The sequence below is a fragment of the Euprymna scolopes genome, chromosome 40 (genome assembly GCF_053919585.1).
Source record: "Euprymna scolopes isolate OS-2025 chromosome 40, ASM5391958v1, whole genome shotgun sequence".
NCBI classification, from domain to species: Eukaryota; Metazoa; Mollusca; class Cephalopoda; order Sepiida; family Sepiolidae; genus Euprymna; species Euprymna scolopes.
In genome coordinates this window covers 35,621,400-35,645,841 of record NC_136521.1, presented here as the reverse complement: position 1 = coordinate 35,645,841, position 24,442 = coordinate 35,621,400, and the positions used below count along the sequence as shown (strand labels likewise).

The window sequence follows — 24,442 nt, the reverse complement described above, 5'->3', positions numbered from 1 at the left end:
TACTTGTAGATAAACGAGTAAGTGCTTCAAGCTTTCGAAACTTGACCATTTTGTTATCAGTTTCTTACCTATACGTCATCAGCACAAACTCTTTTTAATAATAATTTGAACAAGAACGGTTTGCTTAAAACAAAAATAAAACAAAATCAAAGAAAAAAACTCAAAAGCAACCCCTTTATTATTATTATTATTATTATTATTATTATTATTATTATTATTATTGCATTTTCACGGGGCACAGTGTCATTTTGATGTCGGGGCTAATAATTGAGATATAATTGCAGGGATACTATGTAGGGAGTTGAGCAGCAAGATGCCTGCTTACATTACACTTGAACTTCTGCATGTTAGTGCAGTGGGGGAAGCAGGAACCCTAAAGGAAATTCCAAAGTCTAGCAGTTCTGAGGAAGAAACTATTAGAGTAGAAGGCTTTCTGGCATCTGGGGATCTCTACAGTAAAGGGGTGGGATTTTGCTGTTTGTCGGATTTGTTGGGGATTTATGTCGAGGGAGTACAAGGGCTTCTAGTTCGTTGGAGCATTTGCCATTAAAATACTTGTAAAACAGGCAGAGAGGCGCAACATTTCGTCGATGGGACAGAGGCTGAAGCCTGGCTGACAGTTCGGGACCTATCAGGTTGGCGACTCTCTTTTGAACCCTGTCCAGGAGCGAGAGCCTGACAGCAGATGCATTAGCCCAAATGTGACAGCAATACTCCATACACGGGTGAATTGTGGCCTTGTAAAGATACAGGATACTTTCAGGCGTAACTTTCTAGCACGGTAGAGACAACTCCCTTTCCTCGCAGAAGCCACGGCAATGCCTTCGATGTATCTGTTCCAACTCGTGTTCCCTGTGAACGTTAAGCCTAAGAGTTTAAACGAAGTACTTTCATTTAATTTATTGTTAGCCATAACTGTTAGTGGTTTAGAAGGTTAATTGTGATTGTTAAAGGAAACAAGTTTAGTCTTGGCAGCATAGAATGCCACCATCTATTTTTGTCCTCATTCAGCTACCTGATAGATAAGATTTAATTATAAAGTAATTATGCCGATATTTACCAAACGTACTATTCATACATATGCTCTTCATTAACCTCGACACTAATGCGAAAGTTGAGGTAACAATTAAAAACATAGAAATCCGGCTCGACAGCCTAAATTTGGTTTCGCCTCATAATTCGTAGTTGACCATAAATCAAATTTCGCCTATTGCATTAAATTATTGAGTCATCCATTGAGTCTTGATATGTCACTCAGCATTCAAGTTTCTACCCCTCTCGTCCCGCTTTGTAACAAAATAACATGCGTCGGTCACAGAAAGTGTTATTTGTCAATAGATAACAAATTCCGTGGAAGTACCTGTTAGCATAAGATGTTGTAAACATATCTGACCTTTGCTGGTTTCTTTGGTCGATCTGTTCAAACGATGTTATTTGCGTGTGGATCCATTGATAAGTGCGTGATTCCTTGACTTCATCTTCCTCCTCTTTGTCCACTTTCTCAAAATATCCAGCATGTAAACCCATTCTGAGTTCGTGGGCTGCTATAGATATATAAGTTTGGTGTAGTTTGATTAAAGCATTGTAATTATATATATATAATAAAAATTACAATTAAATTTACCAAAATGATCCAAGATGGTGAAATTAAAGTATATTATAAATATTAAAGAATTAATATTTATAAAATTATCTCAGCCAGATGTAAAAGCTCGATAAAACCAAATAGGAAATAGAGCTTATAATATGAGCAAATAGTTAATAAAATATGTTAAAAAACACTTTGAAATGAGTTAAAAATATATTTAATCTGAAAAGGAAACACTAGATAAATGGATAGTCCTTAATCCGCAGAGTTTCGAAGAAATACTTTCCTTCTCATCAGAGGGTAGAAATTAGCAAAATGCGGGATCGGATTTTGCATGCAGAAGTATTTGATGAAACAACAAGTAAGTCAAAGATCTTACTTGAAAACAAAAAAGTGAAGCAGAGGGAATATAGTGAAGAAAAAGGTGATTACAGATGAATGGATAGTCTGGTGGAAAATAAAAATCCAGTGATGGTAAAATCCAAATGTAAATCTTCAAGAAAGTTAAAAGAATTTCCATTTGTACAAGTAAAATCCCAGGAAATCCCATATTTGGAAGAAGATGGTCCATAATAATTCAAAGACCATCTTCTCATATATATATATATATATATATATATATATATATATATATATATATATATATATATATATATATATATATATATAAGACAGATTAAAAATCAGATGAAAAGTCCTGATAGATATTACTTGAGGCAATACTTTAAGGGTGATCCTTGCCAAAAAAGAAAAGCTCAATATTTAAGAATAAAGCAATATATAAGTTTAGTGGTTAAATTTAAATTCTGAAAATCAAAATATAGACACATATATTCGAGTTAAGAATTTATTGTTTGACAAAAAGAATATATAGAACTGATCTTATTCATTCGTGGCTTGAAAATTGCACCTCTCTATTGCAGATATAGACGATGTGAGACTCTAAGAAAACAATACTTGTCATGGACGTGCGTCAGAAGCAGGGATGCGTCATTGAATTTTTGGCAAAAGTGCATTGAGAATGGTGATGACTATGTAAAAAAATAAATTTTAGAGCACAAAAAGTCGCTCGTTACTCGAATATATGTCTATATTTTGATTTTCAGAATTTAAATTTAACCACTTAACTTATATATATATATATATATATATATATATATATATATATATATATATATATATATAAGAGTTTTTCCAAAAGTAAAATCTCCTTTTTTAACTTAAAAAATTTGAAGAGCTACAAAGATGGGGGTAATACTATTAAAACGAGCGACTTTTTGTTCTCCAGACTTTATTTTTCTACATAGTCACCAAGATTCTCAATATACTTTTTTCCAGTGATGAACGATGGCTGTGCGTGGTTTTTCATACGATGATCGTTCCAAAACAATATTGTTTATTTTAACTAAAAAAGTTGAAGAGCTACGAAGGCGGTAGTGGTACTATTAAAACGAGCGACTTTTTGTGCTCTAGGATTTATTTTTTTTTATATAGTCACCACCATTCTCAATGCAGAAATTCAATGACGCATTCCTGTTCTGACGCACGTCCATGACAAGTATTGTTTTCTTAGAGTCTCACACCGTCTATATCTGCAATAGAGAGGTGCAATTTTCAAGCCACGAATGAATAAGATCAGTTATCATGACAATACAATTTGCAATCCGCTCTGACTCATTCAAATCGAATTTAAAAAAATAGGAGACATTATTTTTGGAATAGCTCCCATATATCTTTGTATATATGTTGTAAGAAAATTTACCAAAATGATTCAATACAAAACTTTGATAAATATTAACATTAAACAACAGTATTTTAAATTCCAATGATCGAGTTTTTATTAATTTTTGCTTGCCAAATTTCCAAATAATTCAACGGAACAAAAAAATGTCAAGTAATAATTATATGCTTTATTCATAGTTGTTCGTTTGTGCGTGAAACAATTGTCAAATTACATGAAATTATTTTGGAAATTCAATAGGAAAAAAAATGAATAAAGGATTCAGTGAGAAACTCGCCACAACTTGTTATCCATTTCTGAGGTGGCGGTGATCATCAGACGAGGTTAGGGTTAGGGTTAGGGTACTCCACTGCAAGTTTAACCATCGTCTGATGATTCCTGTCGAGGAAATCATGAGAAACGGCTAACAAATTGTTTTACGTTTCACCTTTCTAACTGTGATGCTCTGAGGTCCCAATGCATAAAAATCCCTACAAAAATTACTCTATCTTTTACTGATCATCCCACTATATATATACAAGCATTTCATCCCGGTGTTGCCCGGGTGTTTGGAGGTGTATGTTGAGAAAAAAAAGCGGCCAATTTTTTTTAACTTTGATCCCTATTATCACCCCTTAACATTTATTGCTTTGGGGCTCAAATCAAGTTATTAAGTTAGATCCATGTCCAAGGAACCTATATCTAAAGTTTTAAGTGTTTAGCCCCAAAATTGGCGGAGGAGTTTGGTAGAGTTCTCAAAGGTCAAATCGTTGAACTTTGACCCCTTAACAGCCAAATTTCTGGCAGAAAACGGATTACAAAGATTTTCACAAATCTCAGTACCCTGTATATCAAATTTCGAGTCTGTAGACTTAAAATTGATATAGTTATTGCGTAGGAAAATGTACAGACAGATACACAGACACACACACAGACACGTTCACTTTTATAGATATACTAGCATGGGAGCCCAGCGTTGCCCGGGTGTTTGGAGGTGTATGATGAGCAAAAAGAACGGTCAATTTTTTTTAATTTGACCCCTATTATGACCCCTTAACATTTATTGTTTTGGGCTCAAATCAAGTCATTAATTGAGATCCATGTCCTAGGAATCTATATATAAAATTTCAAGTGTTTAGCCCTAAAATTGTCGGAGGAGTTTGTGTAAAGTTCTCAAAGGTCAATTCGTTGAACTTTGACCCCTTAACAGCCAAATTTCTGTCCAAAACCGGATCACTAAGATTTTTTCAAATCTCAGTACCCTGTATATCAAATTTCGAGTCTGTAGACTAAAAATTGACAGAGTTATTGCGTAGGGAAATGTACACAGACAGACACACAGACACATAGACACTTTTATAGATATAAATGTTAATTTCAACTACATTCTCGCCACAGTTTACCTTAGCCGAGGGATTTGTTCCTTGGTAATGAAGTCAAAGATGGTTCTGTGGCCGGGCTTGAATATCTCGGGCGGCGGTAATCGTGACTCTCTGCACCTGATGATTCTTGAAAGGATGAAACACCAATTACTGTACCTATTTACATGCCTCCCCACGGGACAGAGTTAGACACCAGGGTCGTTTTTTAACGTGGAGAAAAGGTACAAAAATAAAAATTGTCTCAGTTGTGAAGGATTTCTCCTCCACTGAAAGAGAACGAGAAATGGAAGTGCCGCATCTGAAGAACAGATACTACACACTTTGATCTTGGCCAAAAGGCCAAACAATGACTCTAGGTATTATACATAATTATAATAATAATTATATATATATATATATATATATATATATATATATATTTAATTTTATTTTATTTCGGACTATTAGTCTCATCTTATCTTTTTATTGGTGCACAACGTTTCGGCCAACTTCCTCTGGCCTTCGTCAGGTGGTAACCGCGACGGATAGGAACTTCGAATCTCCTAACTGCATTCTCAGCCATCACTGCCATCCGTAGTTGTTGTCGTCTCACCACATTTTTGACCAATTACCTCTGGCACGCTTTGGGTGGGATTGAAACCGCTATCTTCAGACAATGTTCATCTGGAACCGTAGAGATTCAACGTCTCTATCAACTGCGCCACGAAACGTTGTGCACCAATAAAAAGATAAGATGAGACTAATAGTCCGAAATAAAATAAAATTAACATACAATGCTCATCTCAAAAATAAAAAAATTCCAATAAGGAATAATATATATATATACCAATCGGTACGGACCCGACTATGGAAGATCAGATAATAAATAAATGTGGATTTATAAGATCAAAGAATCCAACCTTAATCGCCCATCTCAAAAATAAAAAATTCAAATAAGGAATAATATATATATATATATATATATATATATATATATATATATATATACATATTTTAAACAAAAGTTTATTATTTGAACAAATAATACGATTCAGAGTACTTTCCTTTTCGATGCAGGCTCATCTCCTCAGAGGAACAGTCATTAGCAAAATTAGACTGTTTGAATTTTGATTTATTTTTTTTTTTATTAGCGATTAAATTTTTTATTTCTTTCCCTATTATAAGAAAGGAGTTATTTGCTCTTTGTTTACATTTTCCTCGCCCCAAATAATATATATATATATATATATATATATATATATATATATGACGACTTAATTTTATCACATAAATCAATATATGAAAATATAATTTTATGCATAAATTTTCAGTATTTACTTTAGCAGTGTTCAATACACAGGTAGAGCTAGGAAGTTATAAAAATATATATGGCAATTAAGTTACACAGAATATTCCGCGTTAAGCCTGGCGAATTCTCACGAGAATTAAACACGGAATATTTTGTGTGGCTTAATTGACATGTCTATTTTTATAACTTACTATATATATATATATATATATATATATATATATACTAGCAGAAGTACCCGTCGTTGACTGGATTCAAAAACAGCCTACAGAAAATGGACTGTGATTGATGAAAGTATGATAGGTTATATAAATATACAAGAAATAAATGTTACCATAGTCAATAAAAGTTACTTTTATGGTAGAAAAGTTCATTGGTTTTTATTTTTAAGTAGTTTGTAAAAAAAAATTTTTTTGTTGTCTAATTTACGAACCGGTTTAAAACAAAATCAAAATGGCAGCGACTTTGAAATGGAGAGCCCCGTTTTCAATTTGAGGGAGGGGCACCTGAGCATTCTGTGTTAAAAATTTAAGACAGTTCCGTCAACGTATGGAGTATTTATGAACGGTGTAGTATTACGCCGTCGGATTCAGGGTTGTGCTATTGTAATGTAATGTAAAGAACATGCAGAAAGGGTTGTAATCAACTGAATTCCTTCTAGTACGCTGTCAAAAAAAGCTTAACCAGATATATAAATAAAAATAAAAAGATTATGTAAATGTTTTTAAAAAGACACGTAATCACGTGAGCAGGATTTTTCCTTTTTTTGGCACGATAACAAGTAACATTCTTATTTTTTATTATTTATCTATTTATCTATTTTCGAAAGAGTGCCACGTGCAAGTGGAGAAGGAAAAAAACAGAGTTATGCAAAATTTGTGTCGCGAATTGTCTAAAGTTCCGACTTTGGGGGGGGGGGCTTTCACTTTAAGAAGAACGTGAATTTATGAGGTGAATTTTTTCGACACAATATGATTTAACTGAAAAAAATAAATAAAAGCTAACGTGAATTAAGTTTTAAGTTAAGGTATTATTGTGGACCCTCACCCCTTTTAAAAAAAAACTTATTAAACTTTGTGACATATTTCCATTCTATGGAGGTCAGGCGCGAACGAACACCCTATAATTTTATTATACCATATTTCTTCAAACTGAAACATAATTATCAAATATACTTACGCAAATAGATCTGAAAAGTCTTTGTTAAAGTTTGTGCCATATTTCCATGGAGTACAGGCGCAAACGCAGACCCCAAAATGTTATTATACCATCCCTATTTAAGTTAAAACATACTTATCAAAGTATTCTTATGTACATCTATATCAAAAACCCTTGTAAACGTTTTTTTTTTTTTAAATTTTTTATTTCCATACGTTCGGGGCCAGGCGCCAACGCAGACCCCACAATTTTTATGAACCACCTTTCCGCCAGATCAAACATACCCATTCCTGATCCTCGTTACATCTTCTATCATTATATGTAGTCAGTTTTTAAAATAGTCAACCATATAGGAACCTATTCGTGACCACACACACACACATACACACACATACACACACCAGACGTTAAGCTAAATATATATATATATATATATATATATATATATATATATATATATATATATATATATATAGTTTTTCGGTGGGAAGGTATCCAAAAATTGAAAATAACTGAATTTCAACAAGGGTCGTTGATAGTGCTCAATCATAAGAGAGCAATTTATATATTTTTTTTATTTTTTTATGTAAATACAGTCATATCTTGCTACTATGTGCAGACCGTTTCAATCATATTACATATCATCAGGCAAGAAAAATACTGCTATTTTTCTCATATATATATATATATATATATATATATATATTCTCATATATATATATATATGAGAAAATAGCAGTATTTGAAAAACGGCACATACTACTATACAATAGTCTTTGTAACATTATTGACTTCTTTAACTCGATTTGTTAAGTCTTTACATCTGGGCCACTAAACAATTGCCATGAGAATGGAGGGAATCAATAACTTATGAACGCACAAATCAGAAGATAATCCACAGTGTTCGAACGAAGGAAGTCGTGAACATTGCATAAACGCTAGTTGGCTGCCTATTAGTTTATACTTGCCCATCCTTAAGTATTCTTAAGGGGCTTGATAATTAGTAAATAAATAAAAAAAATAACAATATTTGAAAAAAAACAGCACATACTACTGTAAAATAGTGTTTTAACGTTACCTACTTCTTTTTTTGGGGGGGGGGGAGCAAAGTAGTACGTGTTCGTTCGTCATGATAAAATCTCTTCAGGTATTACCTCCTTCCTTTTTTTAGGAGAGGTGTAGTATAGTATCTGTTCTGTTTGCATGATACTACCCTCCTGGGCACTGCCTTCTCCTTTTGGTGGGTTACTGCAGTCATGAAACATCCTCTTCGCTTTTGAATATTGTAGTCATAGTTCTGTTGTTTAGAAACATGGTCCGAAACATTAACTACTTCCTGGGGGTAAATGTAGTATATATTCATTCCTCACGAGAGTATTTTTCCAGGCATTACCTTTTCACAACTACAAGATCCGGTTTCCCGTGAGTTATCTTTCAGTCATACTGAACCATGAAATCCCAGAGAATTTTAACGTCTGCATTTTTATCTAGGACTTCTGGATGACGTTGGAACTTCTCCGTTACTTGGATTCCAAACTTTGCTCATTTTAATGGTTATTTATAATTATTTTTAATGGTTATTTATCCGTGTTATTTTTAATGGTTATTTATCTTTGTTATTCTTAATGACTATTAATCCTTGTTATTTTTAATTGTTATTCATCCTTATTATTTTTAATAGTCATAAATCCTTGTTATTTTTAATTGTTATTTATCTTTGTTATTTTTAATTGTTATTTATCCTTGTTATTTTTAATGGTATTGTATCCTTGTTATTTTTAATGATTGCTTATCCTTGTTATTTTAATGGTTATTTATCCTAGTTATTCTTAATGATTATTTATCCTTGTTATTTTAATGGTTATTTCTCCTAGTTTTTTTATAGTTATTTATCCTTGTTATTCTTAATGGTTATTCATCGTTGTTATTTTTAATGGTTATTTATCTTTGTTATTCTTAATAGTTATTTATACTTGTTATTTTTAATGGTTATTTATCCTTGTTATTTTTAATAGTTATTTATCTTACTTATTTTTAATGGTTATTTATCCTTGTTATTTTTAATGGTTATTTAGCCTGGTTATTCTTAATGGTTATTCATCCTTGTTATTTTTAATGGTTATTTCTCCGAGTTTTTTCATAGTTATTTATCCTTGTTATTCTTAATGGTTATTCATCCTTGTTATTTTAATGGTTATTTATCCTTGTTATTTTTTATGGCTGTTTATAATTATTTTAATGGCTAATTATCCTTGTTAGTTTTAATGGTTATTTATCCATGTTATTTTTAATGGTTATGTATCCTTGTTATAGTTAATGGTTATTTACCCTTGTTTTTTATAGTTATTTATCTTTGTTATTTTTAATGTTTATGTATCTTTGCTAGTTTTAATTGTTATTTATCCTTATTTTTAATGGTTATTTATCCTTGTTATTGTTAGTGGTTATTTTTCCTTGCTATTTTTAATGGTTATTTATCCTTGTTATCTTTAATTGTTATTTGTCCTACCTATTTTTATTTGTTATTTTTAATAGTTATTTATCCTTGTAATTTTTAATAGTTATTTATCCTTGTTATTTTTAATGGTTATTTTTTCTTTGTTATTTTTAATGGTTATTAACATATAACTTAGACAACGAAATTGATTTCGGTACATCAACTGATCTTAAAATCTTACCTTGGAAATATTCCTTTTTGGGTAACATCTTCCTTGGTGGCGATTTCACGGGCAGCAATGGAGGTGCTTGACCTAGTTTCCTGAAGAGAGCCAATCGTTGATGAGGATCTGTAGAAAATAAAATTAAGAGATTTACCTTGGTCTAGAACAGCGAGGAGGAGGATGAGAGGGGATTACAATAACAACAATTATAATAAATCTTAAATAATCAAATTCTACACAATTTCCACCATTACCAATGATCATCCTGTTGTATCACTAGCCTCTTGATACTCATTAAATTTTATTATTTAATGGCCTTTGGGCCTTAAATAAGAATGGGAGAAATTGAAATCAAGGGGGATGGCTAAGACGATGCAACGGATAGTAATAAGGAAAACGGCTGGAATATTAAGGAAACCTCTTGGATGGGAAGACTAATACACATGAGCTACAAACGCCGGCCGTATGGAAATCTAAACGCAAGTAAAATGGAACACTACATGAAAACAGGAAAACTGAAACTTTATAATTGTAAATTAACTTCTCTTCCCCCGAAAATAAATTGTAGTGCCGGCATCAACTGGCACTACACCAAGTAGTAGAGAAGAGACGAGGAGGATGGAAAGACCAAACGGAGAAAGCACTTACCAGACCTCCACTGGATAGGTGCAACGAGAACTGGGAATTTAGAGAGACATATTGCCAGCCAAATTAAGATGATGACACATGCACATTGTCAGCGAATTGTCAATGGCAGGCGGATGTTGCAATGAGGCAAATTCGTTTACAAAGGTTATCTAAAGATGCAGAGACTATTGGAAATCTTAGGAGACTTTTTTACACCCACACTCCAGGGAACATAACCGATTTTTGCCAGTCAGTGAACAATCTCTGATAATAACCAGTGAGTAAATAATAATAATAATAATAATAATAATAATAATAATAATAATAATAATAATGTGACACACAAACTGGACACAGAAACGGCTAGAGATGCAACACACAAGGGAACATCACATGAAATCATGAAAACTGAAACTGTATAAATGAAAAAAACCGCCGCCACCTTTTTTTCTTGTGAGTGTCACCATAAAGAGGCACCACACCAAATAATGAGAGTCAAGGAGGATGGAAAGACCGAGGAGAGAAAGCACTAGCCAGACCTCCGCTGGAGATATGCAAAGAGGACTGGGACTTTGGGGAGGCTTATTGCCACCCAAATTCCAGTGAAGACTAATGGTCGCGGCCAACGATAAATCAGTGGTAAGCGGCTGTTGCGATAACGTAAATTCTTTTGCAAAGGTTATCGAAAGTGGTGTGAGAGTACTGGAAATCTGGGGAGACTTGTTGTCACTCAGACTCCAGTTAACTCCACAAGTTGTTCTGAAAGAGAAATCTTTGATGATGGCTTGTGTGAATACTCTTAGTGATTAAATAATAATAATAATAATAATAATAATAATAATAATAATAATAGAATATAAAAATATACATGATCAAGTGAGGAAGGCAGTACACTAGCAATTATGCAAAAGCTGCATCTTGAACACCCAGACAAATTGTACAAGCACAAACTAGCAACAGTACTTGTAACTGAAAGTCACAAAATCCTATGGGACGTAGATACACAAACTGTATAATTGAAAGTTAACTTCCTGCGCCCATGCCTTCCGCCCCTCCTCCATTTTATTTGTCACCATAAACTGACGACACACCAAATAAGTGAGCAGGGTTAAGGAGGATGAAATGACTGAGGAGTTAAAGCACTAGCCAGACATCTCCTGGATGACTACAAAGAGGACTGGAGCCTTGGGTAGACTTATTGCCACCCAAATTCCAATGAAGACCAATGGTCGCTGTCAGCGAGAAATCAATGGTAAGCGGTTGTTGTGATAACGCACATTCAATTGCAAAGGTTATCGAAATAGGTGGAGAGTACTGGAAATCTGAGGAGACTTGTTGTCACTCAGACTCCAGAGGACACCACAAGTTGTTCTCAAAATAAAATCTTTGATGATGGCCTGTGTGACTACTTCTAGTTAGTAAATAATAATAATGGAGCAATACGAAAAATATTTTAATATATTTTTTTTATTTCATCTTATATCGGTAAAAATGATAATTATAATCTAGCTAAGCTTTTGCAGCCAAGTGTACAAGGATTTATGATCGCTCAAAAGGGAGGGAGATCTGTGTGCATTTACCTTGCTTACTAACAAGATAAAAGAGACTTATCGGCATTTTTTAAATTTTTTCCAGATCATGTAATGGTTAATCATGTGATCCTTCAGTCCGTTAAAAATAAACAAAGTTTTAGCCCGTTGACTAAGAATTAGTGTTTTATGCCAAATTGATGGTTATATATATATATATATATATATATATATATATATATATACACACATTTGTGATTATTTTTATATTAAATACCAACCCCTATTAATCACTATTAATCTCCAACAGTGAGTCGAACGAATACCATATTAGTTACCTGCACCTTATCATGACAAAAAATCCATACAAAATTTCAGCCAGATCGAAAAAATTCTAGAGTAAATGTTGTATTGTGATGACAGAACCTCTATTAACTAATGTGTACCGAAAAAATACCGTAATATTTATTTCGCTGAACCTTTTTTTAATAAAGGTTCATACAAAATTTCAGCCAGATCGGCACAGTCGTTTCTGAGAAAACTTCTAGAGTAAATATATTATTGTGATGACTAATCCATAGTAATCCCTATTAATCTATAATTGTGAGTAAAACAGATAACTTAATACTGAGTTTTTTGCGCCTTACTATTATAAATATTCGTACAGAATTTCAGCCAGATCGGTCAAGTAGTTACCAAGAAAACTTCTAGAGCAAATATGATAGTGTGGTGACGAATCGTTAATAATCTTCAACTGCGCATTGAACGAATACTATAATATTTAGTTTGCTGCACTTTATTATACTAAAGGTTCGTACAAAATTTCAGGCAGATCGGCCCATTAGTTTCCGAGAAAAGGTGGAACGGAAAAATAGACAAAGTTAAATATAATATAGATAATAATAAACGGAATAAAAAGATAGATTCAATACCTAATTTTTTTACTTTTTCCCGCCTTTCAGCATTCAATTTCATTTTCTTTGCACGTTGAAACATCAGTTGCGCAGTACGAGCATCTTTGAAACCCCTGCTCATTGAAAAAGATGAAACATAGAAAAAAAAATGATTAAAAAAACCGAAACCAAAACTGTTTTTACGTTTCTGAATTTTTGAGATGAGAATTGATTTTTCGTATCATTTGGATTCTTCGGACTACTGTTCTCATCTTAAGTGTTTTTTTTTCACAACGTTTCAGCCGATGTAACCTCCGACATTCTTCATGTGTATCTTGTTGAAATCGGGAATATTTCTGTTGAACTCTGGAATCTGCACAGAATTTCGAATGCAAGAACCCGTTGCGTAGTGGATAAAGTAGTTTGATAATTTCATTTGTAAAGTTTCACTCTTCTGAAAGGTTGAAGGTTCAAAATACAATTGGTAATTACTAGGGCTAGGACAGCAGCATATTCTTTTCATTGTTTTGACTCTCGAGTGTGTATCCGTTGATATCTTATATGCTTTTCATATAGAGTGATGTAGTTCTCGGTTGATTAACTGTGCCTGTGTCGAATATATACTCGAGAGTCAAAACAATGAAAAAGAATAAGCTGTTGTCATAGCCCTAATAATTACTTAGGACTTCTGCCCTGTCATGGATGGTGGAACAGAATTATGCTACTCCCATGGATTAAAAAAAAAACGGTTCTGTTCGAAATTCTGTGCAGATTCCAAAGTTCGAGAGAAAGATTTCCGCGTTCAATAGAATGATTCTTCTCGGAGATGGGTATATTTGCTGACACCACGCTCTATAACAGATACGAGGGGAAAACGAATCCAATCAAATAGCGAAAGGGGAAAATTGTATCCAATCAAATAGCGGAAACCCTAAAACAAGACCAGACTGACGGAATGAGGACAAAAATGGGTGGTAACATTCAATGCTGCCAAGATTAAGCTTGTTTCCTTAAATAATTACAAGAAACCTTCTCAACCACAAATAACATTATCTGAAAGTACTTCATTCAAACTGCTTGACTTAACGTTCACGGGGAACATGGATACATTGAGAGTATTGCCAAGGCTGTTGCAAAAAAGGGGGCCTTTATTTAGTGCTTGGCTCCGGCCCTGGCATTATCTACTACCAGAGCCTCATTTGAGGTTCAAGACACTGAAGCATGGAGCCGGTAGGGGAAAGTGGGGGTCGATGGTCATTGCTAATTAATTGCCAGCTCTTTAAAAGACTTTATTAAATTTCCCTACACTAAGGCACTATTGCTATAATACCATATTCTTACCATGGAGTTTAACTACTTAAAATCTTCCCAGCTTATGTGCCGGCTTTATTTACAAATATAAATTTCTGAAAACAACAATTATTTACAATTTAACAAAAACAAAAATTATATGTACAAACAAAGCGTATTTTTTTTAAATTAAATGAGAGATGAGGTGGTGGGGAGGGGGCAAGCAAAGATACGCCCAAAAAGAAAAAAAAGAATCAACTAAACAAAATGCCTATGGAGGCTGGTTAGTAAGGGATCCTCCCAACCTACTTCTAAATATTGAGCGCCCATTGTCTTTCGGTCCTGAAGGTTGAAAGCAAGCAGGTCGTTCCCTTGTGAGGAGTGGGGGATCTAGGGACGATATTTCGGAAACAAATTAAATAGGCGTGGGTAAGATAGGGAATAGACGGAGTCTTCTAAGATAAATGTACCTATAGGGGCAACAGACCGGGGACAAAATAAAGGGTGAACTAGGCATCTTTGGAAGCTCTCCTAGTGCCGATGAAAACAAAATAAAATCGGGGACAGGATCAACTACCATACTTGCCCTAGTCTAGAACCTAATAAAGTATTTTCCACTCGAAGTGGTTAAAACCTAACTAACCCTACTCTATTTAAACTTTGCTCGTGGCTGGGTTCCGTAGAACCTTAGCACCGCATGACCAATACCACTAGGGTGGGAAAACAAACTCAAACCTAGCGCTTCGTTGGATGCACAAGCTAGTGTTGTGCACCTATCTCCTATCAAAATTTATGTGATGTAATCTTTTCCAATCGCATCTGATCTTCACTTTAAGTTGATGCTTAAAGTAAGCGACCAGATCCCGATCCGAAACAGATTCAACTCCATATACAATTTTAAGACGCGTAACATACGTCACTAACCTAGCTACAGCTAGGATCGCGAGAAACACTAACCGTTTCTCCCCAGCAAACGGCGGATCCATGTTGACGTACGCTAAATGAAGTGGCACCAACCGCTCGGGGTCGATGCGAGCCGTTATCTCTCTGACGTACTCCCAGAGCCTCCGAACTCCGCTGCAAAGAAAAAGGGCGTGAACCCTGGTTTCATCCTCATCATCCTCGCAGCGGGGGCAAAAGGGAACGTATTCATCCCTCTTGCAGTCCCTGGCAAGCACGTCAAAAATGTGGCAGCGCATTCCGAACAAGCCTCCATGTTATTGAAAACTCTGAATTATTTAAAAAAAGCTTCTGGCCGGCGCCCAATTCCACTGAGAGTGGACCTCCTCCCTCGACATGTGCAGCTGCTCAACCAGCTGATCTTTTGCGGTCCCCACAACTAAATCCTGATATAACGTTGCAAAAAGGGTGGGCTCTTTCTACCGTACTAGAAAGTTACTTACGCCTGAGAGTATCCTATACCTCTACAAGGCCATCATTCGCCCATGTATGGAGTATTGTTGCCACATTTGAGCTGATGCATCTGCTACTAGTCTCTCACTCTTAGACCGGATTCAAAAGAGAGTTGCCAACCTAATAGGTCCCGTACTGTTAGCTAGGCTTCAACCTCTGTCCCATCGACGAAATTTTGCATCCTCCTGCTTATTTTGCAAGTATTTTAATGGCAGACGCTCCGACGAACTACAAGGCCTAGTACCCCCTCGACTTAAATACTCCCGACGAACCCGACAAGCATCAAAATCCCCAGATGTAAAAAAATCCTTCTACTATGATAGTTTTTTTTTCCATATGACTGCTAGACATGAATTCCCTTCCGGGTTCCTGCTGCCTTGACTGTACTGACATGCAGAAGTTCAAGTGTAATGTAAACAAACATCTTGCTGTTCAACTCCACACATAGTACCCCTGCAAATTATGTCCCAGATAGTATCCCCCTACATCAAAGTGGCCCTGTGTCTTGTTTGGAGCGAAAATGCAATAAAAAAAATAATTTAAATTTATCTATTTATCATGCAGATTTAGTATCTGTCTGTCTGACACTGACATTATTTTATTACAGACTATTGTACTAGTACACAATAATCTCCCAGGCATTACCTACTTCTTTGGGGAATATCTCCCAGTTTAACTCCCTACATAGTGTCCCTGTATATATGGGCCCAAATGCTGGCTCCTTATATCCAACTGGCAATATGTTTTGTTTGGGATGAAAAGAGTAAATTATATTCTTATATGATTTAAATATTTAGATAAACCAAAGTTCTAGTTCGAACATGAAAATTGGTTGGAATATTATCAAAATTCTGGTACTCACCATTCTTTGCAAATGTCGTTTTTTCTTTTGGAGTCAAGAGCTGACAGAATATCACTATCTTTGTCGCTAATCGCCGTTTTTGTTGCCGGCGGGGAGGGTCGCAAGATTTCCTCGCTTTTTGGTCTCCGGACAGCGCCGAAAAACTGGCTGCTCCTGGCGGACACCATGGGACTATTCCAGGCTTGTTGAGGAGAGGCAATTGGACTATGGTTTTTGCCTGAGTTCGATCTGTTTTCATCTTGTGAGATTGGGAAATGGAGGTTGATTTGACTTGAGTCCCGAAAGAGAGGCGGCTTCCTCGAATCAAAAAAGCTGAAATTAGGAATGTAGAAATATCTTTCAATTCAAGTATAGAACATATTACCTGGTATATCTTGTTTTTTTTTTTTACTTTATTTTATTTATTTATTTCAATTAAAAAAAATTCAATACTTATGCAGACTAGGAGCCGCCTTACCGTCAGCATTTTCCGAACGTGTTACATAAAACGATAGAAGGTGCGAAACGAAAACTTTGTGTTTTATTCACGAAAAACGCTGGCCAATCTTTAAGATGCCGAAGAAAAACTTTGTATTTTTTTGTTTTTATTATAAGAAAAAAATAAGGAAAAGCACCGTCATCAAAAGGTTAACGACACAAACTGACAACCTGGGTGTTCCAAGTTCGAATTCAGTTCGTTCCACAAAATTAATTTCACGTAGGATGTTGGCAACCTTCAAATAGTCCCTCCTCTATAGATCTGATGTCTTTCTAGAAAAAAATCTGATTATAAAAATATCGGGAAAACCAATGCCAACAATAGATTATTTAGGTTCATACGATATGATGATGATTTTCAATGAAAAATAAAAGTACTTGTGCAGTTTACGGACCGTGCTAAAATAATAATGTTATTATTTAGAAAGTCATTCTTAACATGGGGAGGGGGATTTTTAACTAATATGTACCTTTATCTAATAGTTTAAAAAAGATACCGTTTGCCAATTTTCTGTTTCTGCGACTTCATTGGGTAAGCATTTCAGCACCTTCCGGTGGCATACGGCATTGATCGGAATATCCCGACAACAACGCGATCCGTATTCTGAATGAGCACCAAAAATTTTATTGAGATGTATTTGAACAGAACGTTAGTAAACACAGTATATACAGTATAAGGCAGACATTTACAAAATGGCTATTTCTTACTCACTGGAAAGAAGATAGCTGGTAGAGATGCGCATGCGCTTATTTTTTTTATTTTTTTATTTATTTATTTTGACAACTTACCTCAACGGAAATGTCGGAGTGTCAGAAACCGTCCAAGGATTTACTAGGTCATCCTGAAAAAAAATAAAAATAAATAAAAACAAAATTCACAAAGTTTGGAATCAGTGTCTTTCAAACTTATAAAAAATTAAAGAAAAAAAAACACTCAACATTTTTAAATATTTATTCTTTTAAAGATTTAATTATTTGTTATTGAACATAACTGTTCTTTCTATAGTTCACCCTGTTGCTACCATACCAGGCTGTCTAAAGATATTGGCCCCTAACCTAAAATGCATCTAACTACCTGCTATCGCCCTATCCAATGATGAGAAAGTTCAAAACCGAGTAGGTGATGCCCTTTTCTCTTCCCAGCAACCTCTTTCCCACATAAGAGAGGTTGAGAACTTGTCTCTGCTCTATCGTTATTTTCATGACAAGTGTTCGGCTATGGTCCATCCTTGTCAAACTTTCACAGAAACACTGGACTGGTGATTGAAATGTGGTGTCTGCTCAGATGCTGCACTCAAATTAATTGTCCTTAGTCAATGAAGGGGGAAACCCTTCTATACTAAGACAATTTTATTTTTGCAGAATCACCTTTTGAGAGGAACTAGTTATCTCCCACATTAAACCGACCTTGTGTCACATTTTGTTTCGTGAGAAACAAATAAATAACAACCAGACTAGCTACAACCACTATATGCGATCCCCCCACTCTCTAACATGTACGCCTTAAAATGGACGCCATAACTAAATCTAAACGCAGATTCCATAAACAAAGTTTATTTCCCAGAACTTCCCGCCAGTGGAACACTGTTTCGCTGGCCTGCTTCCTGGTTGAATACAACATGTTAGCCTTCAAATCCAATGCAAACAAGTTCTTGTTGGACTATTCTCATAAATAATCAAATTCTACCCAATTTACACCATTAACGATTACTACACTACTATCTTACATTCATTAACCCTTATCCTCGAGTGGCTTTTGATCGGTTTTCTAAGATTTTCAAATTCTAAATTTTTGAATTTATCCTTACTAAATAATGCTTTCAACATATCTGATTAACACCTATTTAATTCTAGGGCTAGCCACGTGACGCACATGAATCAGACGTGACTTTAATACAATCATCAACGAGGTCGAACATACAAATTTGTCCTCTTCTAACGGAAACCCTGTTGCTACTAGATCAGGCTTTTTGAAGATATTGGCTTCCTAAGACGAAATGCACCTAACATTGATGCTTTTTGTTTTTCTACTTCCTTTTGTAAAACTTATGTTTTGCAAAACTAAAATCAAAAACAACAACCCACCTTTTTTCCTTTTATTCTTCCCATTTCCCCTTTTATCTTCCTATCTCCCCCACTTCCTGGCTGGTTTTCTAACTTAAAATGTACCAAGCATTAATAATGTAAGCCTTTTCCCTCTCCCATCGCAAAACTCATTCATGTTCTGCAGGGCAAGGAACAAAAACGACAAAATCCATTATAAAACAACCAAACCAAACACTAAAAAATACTGATTGAAGATACAAAGAGCTTCTAGAAAATAACTGGATTCGGCATTAAATAATTCGAAAAGGGTTGATATGCCGTAAAACAAGCAAATCAAACTCTAGCGACAACCACCCCGGGAATTAATATCACCAACAAAATGAGTAAAAAAAAAAAAATTACAATGTCCTCTTTTATGATTAGGTTGGATGCCACCAAAAGTCTCCGGAAATTTTTTTTTTTTAATTTTTCATTTTATAAAACACTAGTAGGGGGGGGGCTTTGGCCGGGGGTAAAATACCCTTTAAATATGATATTTTAATTCGTCCAGATTTCGTATATATTATTATAGAGTCGTGATTTCAAAAGTAAAAAAAGAAGTATTTGGGTGCCATCAGCTGGAATCGAAACCGAAACTGTAGCATTCAAAGCTTGTGACGTGGCCTCTGTATCAACGTGACACGCTTATAAACCGACTAAAAATTAAAAATAAACTAAGATGAATGTACAAACTGCATTACGATTTCTTCAATTTTGACCCATTTTTCACTCCTTAAAAACAATTTTAACCAGCTAAAGACCCATAAAATAACGGTCCATAAAAATCCTATTATTTGAGGTCCCTAGTGCTGCTCTGCGACTTTTAGTTTCAGTGGAGAAAGAGTTTGAAAATATGGAGACAGGCACACAGACAGACTGAGAGACAGACGGACTGAGAGACAGACATATAGCCGTTTATATATTAGATTATGGCGTCCGACCTCCATGTCCAAAAGAATTTTGTGGTTTTCATTTTCCAGTAATGTCCGTATCATTTGTCTGCATGTTCGAAGTGCAGTCGTTTGTAGAGTTCCCAGTATACTAATTCCCCCCCCCATGAAATCATGTGTGTTCTTGTAATCTTTTGGAGCTAATTTGCTGCATATACATATCCGATTAACTGTTTCGTCTCTCTGTCCACAGAGTCTACATCTACTGTATCCTACGTTTTATCAATTTTTGCTTCAATGTTGTTTATTATTATTATTATTATTATTATTATTATTATTATTATTATTATTATTATTATGATTATTTACTCACTAGGAGTACTCACACAAGCCATCATAAAAGATTGCTTTTTAAAAACAACTTGTGGTGTTCCCTGGAGTCTGAATGACAACAAGTTTCCCTAGATTTCCAGTACTCTCCACCACTTTTGATAACCTTTGCAAAAGACTTTGCGTTATTGCAACAGTTGCTTACCATTGATTTCTCGTTGGCGGCGAACATTAGTCTTCACTGGAATTTGGGTGGCAATAAGCCTCCCAAAGGCCCCAGCCATCTTTGCACTCATCCAGCGGAGGTCTGGCTAGTACTTTCTCTTCTCAGTCTTTCCATCCTCCTTGACCCTCATTATTTGGTGTGGTTCCCGTTTATGGTAATTATTATTATTATTATTATTATTATTATTATTATTATTATTATTATTATTATTAATATTATTATTATTATTATTATTATTATTATTATTATTACATACACGACTTCAAGTCGATATGACTTCGACCAAATTTTTAATCTGTGTAACTCTCTGCGCGCCTCCGTCGTAATATTAGAAACAACAACACTCCTAATATACGATTGAATACCAAAGAGGATCCTGCATTACAGAAAAGGCTTGCTCTGGAAACATCAATTATTATCCAAATACACTTAAACAATGCGTCTTCAGTTTTGTTGTCTTGTGATTGCAAGAGGGGGTTGTGTAAAGTCTCTTAAATATCAAGTATTTTTCTCCAGGGAATCCTTGAATCAAGCTAAGTAGTTCCTGATTCGCTATCCAGCAGTTTTGTAACACTACAGCCACCTACATTGAATTGCGCGATCTAATGGGCCGATCTTGTTATGCAGCTCCGTACTTAGGCCTGTATTGACGCCATCGCCCCAGTCGAATCACATTTGACATTCGATCACACCTTACTTTTAAAAGTCAAACGGGTTGTTTTCTGGCTTTTGCCTTTTTATTGTTATTGTTGTTGATGATAATGATGCTACTGCTGCTACTGTCAGTACTTGTCTATGCACAAGTGGTTTAATCTTAACGAGATAAATCCGGAAAATACCCTAACCCGTCGAATTCTCAGTGACAGATCAAAATCAAAAAAATAAATTGCACTTTGGAGTTTATATATATATATATATATATATATATATATATATATATATATATATATATATATATATATATATATGTACTTTGGAGTTTATATATATATATATATATATATATATATATATATATATATATATATATATATATATATATATATATATAACCAAATACGAAATAGAGCTTATAATAAGAACAAAGAATAAATAAAACATATTTCTGTAGAAATATACTTTATTTCCTTATAATATTTACCAATCCTTATTTAAGAAGCTCAATATAATTACAGAGCAATATAGTGAATGAATGACAAAAGTCCATATTCCAAAGTTCATGATGTTGAGCTTCTTACAATTTATTCCTTTAATTCAGTTGACATTTACAATTTTACGGATTTTAATCATGTCAAAACGCACTTTATTTCCTTTGACGGATTAATTGCTGTTATTTCTTCTGATGAGTTAAGGGCAAAATAGATTCACTAATTGATATAATACTTCAGTGATTGATTTTGTGCTACGAAACAGATACTGTCAAGAGTTGTAACTGTCAACATCACTAACTTTGGAATGTAGACTTTTATCATCTATTCACTATATATATATATATATATATATATATATATATATATATATATATATATATATATATATATATATATATAAACCTCTGTGGATTGTCGGACTGCTCTTGTTTCCATCTTATCTACCAGAAACATTGCTCTCATGGAAATCAGCTTGTCTTCTCTATCTTCTCTTCTCTATATAAATAAAACGAACTCATTTTTTCCCGTCTGATTTTGACATTAATAGGATTAAAAATCAAGATATTTCATGCAAATATAATATGCACAAACGGCAGAACAATATCTGAGGTGTGTTATAGGCTTATTATTTCTCAAATTCCTCGATAATATTAGATTTCTATACTTTTTCTGCTGAGAAGTCACGGCCAAAATCGGTTAAGATCAATGAAAGTGGTAAAATATTTTCTCTCTAATAAATTCCTCCTCCCCCTGCCACCACTTACCACCGTTTGGGGATCGTTCACAAGGAACAGTTGAGAAGAGAACACCGGTTTGGCTTCGTAGTTCTTTCATGTGAAGTTATTTAAAATCACTAAACTAAGCTGCAGTGCTCTGTGGCGTAGTGGTTAGCGTGCTGGACAATTCACATTATATTTTCACGTTCGCGCCGACCTACCGTAGTCGTTTTTTTTTTTTTTTTTTTCCTAAACAACTGGAATGGGCTTTTCTTGGTGACCGAACTGTTAACGTTGCAGATGTTTTTTTGTTTTTTTTCACACTTTATTTTCCTACTTTTACTCATGACTCCGGGTTTGATCCTTCTTACTTACCTACCATAACATTTTCTAAAACTCCCCCCCCCCCCGTCCCGGAAACAAACACTCGGGCAACGCCGGGTACCCCCGCTAGTATTTAATAAAATTCACACGCCTTTCCACAGTCCAAACATATTGAGCTTTAGTTGATATCATATGAACTTCAGTCTTTGCTTAACTTGTAAACATAGTTTCAATCTTGAAATATATATATATATATATATATATATATATATACATATATATATATATATATATATATATGTGACTTCTTTTCTTCTCCAAATCCTTTTTCATTCCATATAAAAAATTCGTAACAGATTTTTAGGAACAGACATTTGTCTCTTAGTTGTTTAGTTGCCTTCTGCTACTCAACAAAACACATGTAACAGGTACTATATAAAAAAAAACATAGTAATAAATAAATAATCCTTGTGTCGGTTGACACTGACTTAAGGATAACCTTCCTTACTAATAGAGTGAAAGGTGGCTTCCTTGCTGGATTCGAAAATATTTTAGTTTATAAGTTTAGAAAAAACATTGTAGTTCTAAAAAAATATTGTGATTCTGACAAATATAAATCCAGTCTTTTAATTAAACGTTTGACGATCATGCACCGTGCATCTTCGTATGGGTAATTACAAGGGCTATGACATCATTTGGACTCTTGATGTTTTATACAGAATGATGTCGTTCTTGATTGATTAACTGTGTTTAACTGTGTTGGATATATACTAGAGAGTCCAAACAAGGATAAAAAATATTCTCATGTCATAGCCCTAGTAATTACACACTCAGAGTTTAGGTCATTTCAGGTAAATCTTGGACTTATTTGATCTGAGGTTAGGATGGGGTGCGATATAATCTATGGTAGGTGTACATCACTTTTTTTTGGGGGGGAAGGGGCTTGTGTGTGTCTTGTTGATTATATATACAATATATACAATTATAAATTATAAATAATTATTTTTGATTCTTACAGATACTAGCGTTTCGTGCTTTCGCAATCATCAGTGCACGAAGTGACGATTGCCGCTGGTTGAAGGATTCGAACCCCGCCACAAAGCCTTTTTTGACTCCATTAGTAAGGAACGTTACCCCTAGGTTACCGTCAACCGTCACGACAATTAATGGAAATTTAACATTGATAAAGTCAAATACAGGCATAACGTTATTACAAAAATCTATAGTGATCGAGCGACCGAAAATCGTGACCTCGCACAAGGCCAACCGGCCACGTTTTATTTCCTAGACAGTACTCAACTTCTAAGAATTTACTTTTTAAACGGACTAAAAAATTATATTGACTATTATAGAAAACTGATCACATATAATGATAGAAGATGTTTCGAGACACAGGAATCGGTATGTTTGATCTGGCATAATGATGATTCATTAAAATTGTGGGGTCTACGTACGCGCCTGGTCCACAAAGTATGGAAATAAAAAATTTAAAAATAAAAAAAAACGTTTACAAGTGTTTTTGATATAGATATACATAAGAATACTTTGATAAGTATGTTTTAACTTTAATAAGGATGGTATAATAAAATTGTGGGGTCTACGTTCGCGCCTAGCCTCCATAAAATAGAAATAGGCACAAATTTTAATAAAGACTTTTCATATCTATCTGCGTAAATATACTTTGATAATCATATTTCAGTTTGAAGAAATATGATATAATAAAATTATGGAGTGTTCGTTCGCGCCTGACCTCCATAGAATGGAAATATGTCACAAAGTTTAACAAGGTTTTTTAATATAGATCAACAGAATATTGTGATAAGTGTTTCAGTG

At 34.4% G+C, this 24,442-nt stretch overlaps 1 protein-coding gene across 3 annotated transcripts in view; it reads right to left on the bottom strand.

Annotated features, from left to right (window-relative positions):
- The window catches only part of LOC145265494 (uncharacterized), a 185,282-nt gene that overhangs the window by 15,844 nt on the left and 144,996 nt on the right, over positions 1–24,442 (bottom strand). For 2 of the 3 annotated variants that reach the window (XM_080121374.1, XM_080121372.1), the window contains exons 23-27: positions 17,677–17,729; positions 16,411–16,722; positions 12,885–12,979; positions 9,815–9,922; positions 1,394–1,544 (exon numbers count right to left, since the gene is read on the bottom strand). In XM_080121374.1, the coding sequence (XP_079977500.1) occupies positions 1,394–1,544; positions 9,815–9,922; positions 12,885–12,979; positions 16,411–16,722; positions 17,677–17,729 (719 nt within the window). The remainder of the gene's footprint in view (positions 1–1,393; positions 1,545–9,814; positions 9,923–12,884; positions 12,980–16,410; positions 16,723–17,676; positions 17,730–24,442) is intronic. The other variant, XM_080121373.1, reaches the window with a different exon arrangement.